The 11,358-nt window shown below is 26.5% G+C and overlaps 2 protein-coding genes across 2 annotated transcripts; one reads left to right on the top strand and one right to left on the bottom strand.

The window, feature by feature from the left end:
- Positions 1-4: 4 nt before the first annotated feature.
- Positions 5-1,916, bottom strand: LOC113559237 (DNA polymerase epsilon subunit 3). Its single transcript, XM_026964887.1, has 2 exons — positions 1,359-1,916; positions 5-245 (listed from the first exon to the last, which is right to left on the bottom strand). Exons 1-2 carry the CDS (start codon positions 1,627-1,629, stop codon positions 136-138), a joined length of 381 nt encoding a protein of 126 aa, XP_026820688.1. The 5' UTR covers positions 1,630-1,916; the 3' UTR covers positions 5-135.
- Positions 1,917-5,758: 3,842 nt separating this feature from the next.
- LOC113561123 (sphingosine-1-phosphate phosphatase 2-like) lies at positions 5,759-11,020 on the top strand. The gene is made up of 6 exons (XM_026967352.1): positions 5,759-6,098; positions 6,170-6,333; positions 6,411-6,500; positions 9,116-9,288; positions 10,042-10,184; positions 10,536-11,020. Exons 1-6 carry the CDS (start codon positions 5,759-5,761, stop codon positions 10,805-10,807), a joined length of 1,182 nt encoding a protein of 393 aa, XP_026823153.1. The 3' UTR covers positions 10,808-11,020.
- The last annotated feature ends 338 nt before the right edge of the window (positions 11,021-11,358 follow it).

The raw sequence follows: 11,358 nt of genomic DNA, 5'->3' as shown, positions 1-11,358 counted from the left end.
CATATTTTCATATACTATTACTGTTATTTAATTAATCCATGTTAATACATTATAATACATTTATTTTTTTTATTGTACTAAAAATTACATATTTTATAATAAAAATAATAAATGTTCAAAAAAACTTAATAATAATCATAATTCCAGATCATCGTCAACCAAATCAATCACATCGGCATCATCTGTGTTTTTGTTTGGTGTCGGCTTTTTGGTATCTTTCTTTTGTTGTTTTGTCGATTTGAAGTCTATAAGAAAAAACAATACAAATGTTACACATAAAACAGACATTTTGCACAGTAATTTAAACACTAAAATTGCATCATAGTTCTATCAATGATTAAATATGTTAACGCCAATGCAATTACAATACAATGAAATTATTTATTGCTCATTTGGATTTGTATTTGACTCCCTAGTTTCCCATGGTGGCAGGAGAAGGTTTAAATAAATATTTTACTCATCTCTTACCATTCCATGTGCTACTAGTAGTAAGTCAAATCCAAATTAAAATAATAAGTAATAATTATTGCATTGGTATTGTGTTATTTAATCTATGATTCTAGTGATGGATGGTGATCAAATATGTTTGAGTAAGAAATGTAATTTAGGGAAATAAAGGAGTAATAGATACTCGAATAGATATTTATAAGGATAAATATTATTTTTTCTAGAAAAGGTTAGGTACCTATGTAAAATTCTATGATGATAGTGCTATATTATATTATACTAGTAATGATCAATTATGATAATATACTTGTATTTTCAATTTGATTACTAGTGAAAGTTTAAATGAGTTGGTTTATTTACTTTAATTTTTATTCTGTGTGCACGGTAAAAAACTGCGAATTCAAATCATTTATCTAATTACAACTAATATGTAATCTATAATAACCTATTTAATCACTTACTATTTTTTCTTTTAATTTTAGACATTATATTTGTTATTACAACTAGTCATCTGATAATTTAATTAAAAGTAAAATATATTAGGTACCTAATTAGATCCCAACAACCCAACAATAAAAACTATAACTATTTAGGTTTGGATCATAAATTTACAGATTATTTGATAATTTGATCAAATGTAATAGCAATTAACATTTTACATATATCGGTGAAATTATTATATTGATTTACCAAAATAATAAGTTATTAATGACTTAAAATATTTCTTTAAGACCTGTTTTCATTAACAAATTGAAACATATAGCCATAATAGGTATTTCGGTATACCTAATAAGCAACTTCAAATACTTTTCACAGTCACTGTTGAAAAACAACAATGACTAGACGTTTATCCATCACTTACTAATACAATCAGATGATGGTGAATCGTATAATATAATGTATTGACATACCTTCTAATAGTTGTTGTAATGGTTCGATCAGACATCCAAAATCGACCTGGGACAATGCTTCCAGTACATCTTGGGCACTGATGGTCTTCTTGTTCCTGCTGGTTGCGATCGTGGTAGCTTGATTGCTTACGTACAATATGAATACGGACGCCGCTCTGGCCAACGCGGTCTTGGCTTCTTTTGACACAATGATGTTGGCTGGTAACACTTCCTTAGCGATACGAGTGATCGCCGTCACCGGTAGATTTAAATCTTCCAGACGTTCGGCCATTGCGATCACCTATGACGACACTCTGTTATGCAACTGTAGATCAATCTCGTAGCATTCATCAAAAACCAGAACAAGCGTTGCGGACCGACGTTCGTCGACAAGACTACTGGTCTTGGCCAAGTCCACGTGATGGCAATTCGAAAAACAATCGGACGTGCCTACTAAAGAATAAAGACGAAACTGTAAAACAGTAAAACTGACAAGAATCGAAGGACGACAACAAAATAGTGAGCGGTGTAGTCGCTCACTGAAACGCTTTGTTTACGATAACATCGAAAATTAAAACTCTGGAAGGCGGGAACGTGTGTTCGACGCAAAAATCACGATGATACCCATTATAGTGATAAGAAATCTTGTATGTTTGGTTGCAGTATAATACATATCAGGCGTCGGGTATGTATAATGCCAATCTAATCACGAGATTGCGTCACATAATATTATATCATTCATAGCTAAATTTAATATAAATTCTACGTTTCAGTTTGAAATGGGCGGACGATTCAAATTGAGAAAAAATTACTTAGATCTATAATAATCCTATCTAAATTGTATCTTAATTCGCGGTGAAACAGTGAGTTGTATTCAGAGGTGCATTTAGACAATATGCGTCCCGGGACAACGTAATTTTGGCCCCCCCCTCAAAAAAAATGAAAAAAATGATAATATATGCAAATCATATATTGTACATAAAAACATTCTTAATACAATAAAAATCTAGAAATACATTTCAGAAAAATCATTATTTTTAATAAATACAAAAGCATTTGCTGAATATTTTTTGGCTTTTCACCAACTTCGAGGTTCTTCATATTTGATTAAAAGTGAACACATTCATTGGGAAAAGAACTTCCTAAATTATCTACATATATATCTTGAAGACGTTTTGCTTGTTCTCGGATCTCTATGCTTTTCAATTTTTCCAATTGAAAGAAATACAAACCTGAAATTGTTTATTGGTACCTAACGGCTAACATTACTTTAGAACAAATTACAAAATTATAAATTTTTAATACAAAATATATATAATGTGTATATGTATACTGTAAGGATATTATTTTTTTATACTATTATAATTTTTAATAAATATATAGGTACAAAAACTTCCGTTCTTATAAATTTGCCGCCTTTGCGAAACTTAACATTTTTAATCATTTTAGTTACTACTATTATTTAGTTAAGTTTTTATAAATAATTCAATTTGTAGCAAATTGAAAATATTAAATATTATTTAATAATTAAAAAATGTACTTTCCTGTTTATTTATTTAAGACTTCCAAAATGTATGTGTATTTGACTCCTTAAACATAACACTATGTATTAAGTCTGTAATCGTCTAGTTAATAAAATGTGTTAATGAGTGAAGTACTTTCATAAAGCTGATATACCATTATACCAGTGACACAAATTTTGGCTGACACTCGTAAAGTCATAAAGTTAGAAATAACTTAACTTAACCTTAAGTTATTTCAATTAAAATATGATAGATTGATAGGGTATTAGGGTCCTCGAATTAAAAAACAACAACAACTATGTCGATTGACATAAGAAAATTGACTTTATATTAAGATACAAAAATTAAAAATTAATTATAAAAAACGAATTAATAATGTTGTCTTATCTATAAATTATATTAAGTAGTTTCTTCAGTTCCGTGTATTGTTTTAACAGCTGTTCGACTTTGTTTAACAAATATGGTTTTTATTTTGTTTTGGCCAGTCTTTTCTTAACAAAATTATAGCGATTTTACCGGGAATCACACTAAATGTTTTTTTATTTTTTTTGAAAATGTATTCCATAATTTTTCTTACCAAAAATAACATGTTAATATTTTCTTATTCTTTAATATTATACAGTAATATCAAATGTGATAAGTTCCTATTAATATATTTTTCGCCTTTTGTGCCAAGCTTTTGTATTTATAATTATTGTTGGCTTTTCGTAATGTGATGACCTTATCTATAATACTTTCAGCCATTTGACTGTCAGCGTTATGTCCTTCAATTGTTCAGTTTCATCCTAATATTTGCATCTCCTGTTAAAATGCAAAAGGTTAAACGTATTAATTGTTAGATCTTGGATGACCATATGAAACCATAGTTAATGATAATTATTGATGTGTAAGTTTATTTCGTGTTAGTGAACGACCTATTTTTTTACACAAGAAAGAATGATACAAAATAAGATTATTACTAGCTTTATACTATTTTAGTGTTCTTAAATGTATATTTATAGAAGATAAAACTTTGTTGTAAGTTCATAACATCTAAATATTTAAAATAGAATCTCTAAAAGAACAGTAGTTGTTTTTATTGGCGATTTTGCAGATGACAAAACTCTTTTAACAGTTGGATTTCCATTAAGATCCCGAAATAGCTTAAGTATTCTAATCACACTTAAGCGAGTTAAGTGTTAAGCCTATACCGGCTATATCTCAAACATGAATGAATTGGGAATGTAATAAGTCAATTAGTTGTAAATTCACAATTAGACCAAGAAACTGCAGCAGTCGCCAGTCTGGTAACTATATATAAGAAAATCCTAAATCGTCAGTCGTTTGACCATTTTTTCTTCATTAATTAGTAAACACATTATTTAAGGTATGTGTAGCGTATGTTTGATGTTGAAAATTAATTAATATTTATGTATTAATTTAATTTAATTTAATTTATCTATATTCATTGATATTTAAATTAATTAAAAAAATTGAACTATTTTATATCGTTTTTGTTATGCACACAGTGACACAGCAGCATATAAATTATATATATATTACATACACCTATATATAAATAATAAATAAACATAACGCCCATACATATTGGTATATATTATTGTAACTTGTAAGCATTAAAGTTTTCGTATTATATATTTTAAGTTTTAACGTTTATGCATCGGCCAAAACAAATTTGTACTTTTGGCAGGCAACGGCGCACGCGGTACCATATAGTTTTAAATAAAACCAATCTGTAATATTAATACTACAATACAAATTTTCTTGATAAAATAATTTAGAGGAATCTATAGATAAAACTTGACTACACTTTATTTGATTTATATAGGTACTAATTAAAAAGATTAATTTTTTAAACTGGGTTAACATATTTTCCTATGCTTATTGACCTACAACTTGCCGAGTTGAATTTATTATTTGTTAATTATTAACTTTTAGATTAAAGATCTTGTATTCACTTGAGCTAATTGTTTTTATTAACTTGCCCCCACCTTTGTCGACAAGTATAACCATAAGATTATGATTAACATTTCTGCATTCTATAATCTGCAGACCCATGCCCTGTAATGACCTATTGACTTGCTGGAAAAGAAAGATCTATAAACTTACTTGGACCATAAATTAGACATATTTAATCTAGACTTGAACATTATCTGATTCCTGTATATCGTGTAATTTAGTTTACACGTAGACTAAACGTCCACACTATGTAGGTACATTTAAAAAATCGTTTAATCTACGGTTTAAAGGTTATATCTTTGTATATTATATCTATATTTAGCTACAATCTATGACATAATAATTATTATACTCGTTTGGTGATGATACAGTGTTATCACTTATCAATATTTTATCGATGCCGTCCGGTCGTCCCGTTCCCCGTCCATCCACCACCGTGTGAATTATCAACGTCGAGCGGTTTGAAAAAAAAAAAAACGAATAGGTAGGTAGGTCGAGTTTTTATTACTTTATAGTTTCGGTGTGTCACTCGTCCGTGTTTACTGTTCGGTATGCCGTTCGTGGACGTCGAAGACCGTCGTGCCCGATGAATATAATATGTGATTTGTCAAATCGAAGAATGTGATTTACATAAATTATTCGAATGGCTGTTGCTAGTGCATGCATTACACCGTTCAGTTTGTGTTCGGCCGCTGTCGCGCGTGCGATGTCGGAACTGTTTTAGAGTCTGTTGCTTGATTTTATTGTTTATTCTATTCTTATAATCCAAACCCGCGCAAATTCGTCCGTTATCGTCGCCCGACTGCTTTGCTCGGATTTATTTATTTGTTTTTTTTTTCCGTTAACGTTTTACCTGCCTACCTATCTGTATCGTAGTATATTCGTGCAGAGCTCGAAGAACATTTTCTACGACCGCGTGTGCGAACTGGTGGTTCAGACATGGACACCGTTAAGGATTGCGTCGATTACCTAAAAGACCCGGAGCTGGTCGCCCGTTTTCAAAGGTCTTTCGGAGTGATGCGGTATGACCCGTCGGAAAACGGTGCTGCCATTCCGTCTCTGGACAATGGCGAGTCCAAGACCAGCAACGGTAATACGGTGCGCAAGTTAAACGAAATCGATCATGTCACCAACAAGTTTTGGTATTACTTGTTTTTGTTTGGCACTTACCTCGGCGATGAAATTGGATACGCTATCGTCATACCATTCTTGATATGGAACATAGATTCGGCGGTTGCTAGAAAAATGGTGCTCGTCTGGGCGGTTGTTATGTACATTGGTAATAATGATTGTTGTTGATGTTTAAATGAGATTTCTAACAACATTATTTTCATGTTAACTTCTGTTCAGGCCAGTCCATTAAAGACATAGTACAGTGGCCGAGACCGCAATGTCCCCCAGTCATTAGACTGCAAACAAAATGGTCTATTGAATATGGAATGCCATCAACTCATGCTATGATTAGTATTGCGTTGCCATTTTCTGTTTTCTATTACATTTCAAATCGATATCAAGTACTTAATTAAAACAATTATTTAAACTATATTTACATTTGTTGGTTTCATTAATTTTTTTTTATAAACTTTTTTAGATCGACTGCAACATTGGTATCCTAATAGTATTGCTATGGTGCATGTTAATTTCGCTTAGTCGTTTATATTTGGGTATGCACACAGTTTTGGTAAGTTATTTATTTAAAATTGTTTTATATAAAAAAAAATAATACATTCCTATCTTATCTAATCTTTACGCTAAATAAACAATTATTGTTTAAATCACAAAAGCATTGATTCAATGATACTCAAGGTTCATTGTAATAGTTAGGTTATCCAATTTGGTGTTACTAAACAATCAATGTTGTTTGTTTTTTTTCTTAAAACCAATAGTGGGGAAACCTTGTCATTTTAGAAGCAAGCTTGTTATTCAAATTAATATTTATTGTATATATTATAAAGATTCTCTGTAATTTATATAGAGAATATATTAGCCTCGTCTTTATTAGTTATTATGTAATATGTTTAAATGGCTACATTAAAAAAACAGATTGAAATCTATAAATACTCAATGCATTACTGATAGAGTTATTTAATTTCTAGTGAAAATACAAAATCTGTGGGTGAATCTGAAACTATTTTAATGTTTTATTGCAAGTTTATATGATATAAGTATACTAAAGATAGAATAATTTAACATTGTAATGTGTTTGGAATTTATTTGGTACACATTTTTAATAAACCTTTTTTGATAAAATAGTTTTATAATAATATGGCATTTATTAACAGCTATACATATTTTTATCTTTAATGTTTGGAATAACTCTTTAAAAAGGCAATGCATTTCACTTCTATTTAACTCCAGTAAAAATTCTCTTTGAGAAAAACTATATTTTATTATTTCTAGAATTTTCACAATATGGAAATAATTAGGATTTAATTTTAAAGTTAACTCCCAATGATATGGCATTCACATACTGATTAACAAATCCACAAGATATACATGTATACTTTTTTTTAATGCATATTACTATTATAGTTAAGTTTCATAATATTTTAGTTATAATATTTATACAAGAACATATTTATAGAGTAGAGTAATATGAATATTTAAATAGTTATTTTTAAATAACAAATACATTTACTTTCATCATTCATTTATTTATAAATTGTATATAATTTTAACTGTAACCAAATTACCTAAAATCTTAATGATTAATTTTTTACCTTAATATTATACAACATACATACAGAGTGATTTTTTTTATTGAACAGCACTCATTATTTCAAAATCTATTAACTTTTTTTTATAATATTTTATTTTACATAAAATCTAATCAAAATAAAACAATATTTTTTAAAATAATTTTATCAATATATATTTTTTACTTTTTTGAATCACAATATAAGTTTTAAATTCAATTTCTGTAGCAGAATATTTTTTGGAATATATTGATACTTTAAAATCGAAATAGAAAGTATTTATACAAATAGTTAATGAGTTATAATTGTTTAAACTGTGTATAAAGTTATAAACAATAAATATTTTTAAGAAATATAATATAATATTCATCCGAATTTAGGTTTTTAGATATCAAAATACTCCAATAAATATGCTGCTTCAAAATATGAACTTCAAAATTTATATCATGATTCAAAAAAGTAAAAACATAAGACATATATAATGATAAAATTATTTTAAAGATGTTGTTTTATCTTGATTAGATTTTATGTAAAAAAAAAGTTAATAGATTTTGAAATAATGAGTGTTCTTCAATAAAAGAATCACTCAGTATATATTACAAAACATATTGAAATGATACTACTTTTTAAATATTAATTTATTGATACAAGCATTAACTTGTACATTAGTTTAGTTATATTATAAATCTACAGGGCTCTTAAAAATTACTAACTCATATGAATAAATTAAAATAATAAAAATTAATTAATAAAATAATCTCAATTTTTACAGTAGTTTTTTTTTTTATATATATAGTTTTTTTTGTCCATTTGTATGTAACTTACTAATTAGTATTGATTAAGATGCAAAAGTCTGTTGTCTGAGGTTACTCATGTATACAATAGAGATATACATATACCTGAAAATAAAAAAAATAAATAGAAATAAATAATACTATGTATTGGCATAGGGTCAAAATATAATCTGGTTCTTCCAGAGAAGCATGTCGCGTGGGGATGCGCAGAAGAACCAATTTTTGTCAGATGGCGGTATGTTTTCTTGCTGGACAGAGTATAGGTATATTATTATTCAGAATGTATGTTTTGCCATAATCCTACTAATTTGGAAAATTATTCAATTTTATTTTGAAAGACCAAAACATTTTTCCCCTACAATAAACAATTTTTTTGTAATACATAAAAATATTATAACAGTTATCAACTAAGTATTATAATAAAATATATTGATATTATTTTATTTATGATTTTTGTATGTATTTGTACTCTATGTACAACATTTATTTCATGTCTTTTATTTGAATGGTATCAAAAAAATATAATTTTTATTGAATTTATTTGTATGTATGTATACATTTATTTTTATAATATTTTCAAGTTAAAAAATTAGATAAAAATACTAAATAGTAATAGTCTGGTAAATTCTCAAATACTGCAAGTAATTTAGATAATAACATAAATACCAAAAAAATTTACTAATAGCATAATTATAAATAATATTATTCATTGTTCATTTAAGTAAAACTATTAAAATAACTTAAAATACCTATACATTTGTATAAATATTAAAATATTTTAAAATTGTTATCCATTTTTATTCTAGGATGTGATTGCTGGCCTGCTATTAGCTACTGTTTTGTTGATTCCATTTGTACCATTGGCTGATGTATTAGACCGTTATCTTATGTATAGTAATTGGACACCATTGATATTTATTGTTGTTACTGTGAGCTTAATACTCATTTACCCAACTAGTGATCAGTGGACACCTACCAAGTAAATCATATTTAAAATAAATTATTAATGTCTTTTTTAAGGTTTTAAACAAAACAAGGAATGTTCTGGTATAATAAAATGGGTTTTTTTTTTAACTATTTTATTTTGCTTATTCATTATGTTTTATAAATTTGACTACTATTCATGATAAAACATACAATACTTCAAAATGATTAAGAAATCCAGTTTTTGAAATAAAATCATGTTTTGGTGTCCAAAATAGATTGTATTAGTAAGAATATTTAACTGAAAATTGTTTTTGGGTAGGTCAAAGATAAACCATCATCATATCTATAAATATAAATATAATTATAAATTTAATTTGGTTCTAAACAAATGGGTTATAACTAAACTACTTCTTTACTTATACAAAATAAATGTAGGGATATACATTACTGGACTACTATATATTTTATTATAGTACAAATAATTTGTTTAGTAATTGGTATACAGTATTTATTTTTTTACTCTATATTTGGGACATATAAATAAGTGATAACTATACGTACATATAATTATTTAAATTAATTGGCTTTGAAAAAAAAGTGTTCACTCATTAATGTGCAACTATATATATATAAATAAATAATAACTAGGTAATATACAAGTTATACTTAAAAATAAGTAGTATTTTTTTATAAATTATGATGATTCAAGTAATATATTATTATTTTATATTATATCAATTTTTCTTTAATTTTTGCATATAATTACTTTGTTTTAAATTTTAATATAAATATGTTTTTGTTTTAGGGGCGATACAACTCTTATTTTAGGAACTTGTGCGGGTATATTGACTGGAGGTTGGTTGCTTGTCAAATTAGGTATACAAGATGATATTCGTGTTATGAATCCAATAAATAATTCTATTAATTGGCCTTCAATTAATGATTTAGGTAAGTACTTACACTATTGAGAACATAAAAATGATGTTAATGTATTTTTAATTTATTTTCCCTGTTTGAACTACTAAAAAAACATTGTATACATTATACAAATTATCAATATTTTTGAGGAAAAATTTAAAGAAATAATATATAATTTTTAAAGTCTATTGTTTATTTTAAGTATCAATTTTTTTCTAATTGTTCATAATAATATTTTTCTATTTTCTTTCTGAAATTTTTTTTTAATAAAAATTCAGGGAAATTTAATGAAAAAATATGCAATTAATTTTTGTTAGGATGACAAATGTATTAATAAAGATTTAAAATATGTAATTTTATAAAATTTTTTTTTTTTATTAGGTGTGATTGTGATCAGAAGTGGTTTAGGATATGGTTGCATAGTCATGTTTTTCTTAATTATTAAGTACTTTCTGTGTATTATTGATAAAATTTTAATAAAAAGTGGTATGAAAATAATTGACGATGTACTGAAGAGGCATATTCCTTTGTTAGATATTACATACAAATATTTGACATTTTACTTGGTATCTTTCAATATTATAGTTTTGATACCATTCTTGCAAAGCTTGTTATTTGTATCAAGAGAGTCATTTTACCATGAAGCTAAGTAGTTAGTTTAACTTAATATTATGGCCCGTTACCACCTTATTTATGTAAATTACATACATGTACGCTTTGATATATGTCCTTTAATGATACTTATTCTTTAAGTTCTTAAGTTCAATAATTGTGTTTTATATTTTATTTAACTGTATCTCATTTTGAACAAAATATTTGTCAACAGTCAATTTAAGAATATTATGAGTTCATTATTATATAAAATTTCCAACTTTAATTTAATTGTTATTATTGTAAAATTAATACTAAAATTGTTTATATTTGAGTAATATAATTTTATATCAATTTTTTTTTGTGTATATATCTTAGTAATACTAATAATTAAGAAGACCATGCACCAAAAAGTAAAAATTACAATACACTATTTGAAACTTATACATATTCTACTAAGACAGTGCATAAATTAATTAAAACATAATGTTACAAAATGATGCTGTCTAATATATTATTATTATTTATGATATGATGTAATATTTTTATACTTTTATAAATCAATCAAACAATTCTTATGACTATGATTATTGTGTGCCAGATTATATTTAAT

Source organism: Rhopalosiphum maidis, chromosome 4, assembly GCF_003676215.2.
Source record: "Rhopalosiphum maidis isolate BTI-1 chromosome 4, ASM367621v3, whole genome shotgun sequence".
Classification (NCBI taxonomy): Eukaryota; Metazoa; Arthropoda; class Insecta; order Hemiptera; family Aphididae; genus Rhopalosiphum; species Rhopalosiphum maidis.
The sequence above is the reverse complement of the archived record's forward strand: the minus strand, read 5'-3'. Positions and strand labels throughout refer to the sequence as shown.

Bases quoted from the DNA above. Each gene is read 5' to 3' on its own strand.
- LOC113559237 (XM_026964887.1), bottom strand. From the start codon at position 1,629: ATGGCCGAACGTCTGGAAGATTTAAATCTACCGGTGACGGCGATCACT. The intron at 246-1,358 runs GTATGTCAATAC...TTTTTCTTATAG, and splicing joins ATTACAACAACTATTAGAAG to ACTTCAAATCGACAAAACAA.
- LOC113561123 (XM_026967352.1), top strand. From the start codon at position 5,759: ATGGACACCGTTAAGGATTGCGTCGATTACCTAAAAGACCCGGAGCTG. The intron at 6,099-6,169 runs GTAATAATGATT...ACTTCTGTTCAG, and splicing joins GGCGGTTGTTATGTACATTG to GCCAGTCCATTAAAGACATA. The intron at 9,289-10,041 runs GTAAATCATATT...TTTTTGTTTTAG, and splicing joins GATCAGTGGACACCTACCAA to GGGCGATACAACTCTTATTT.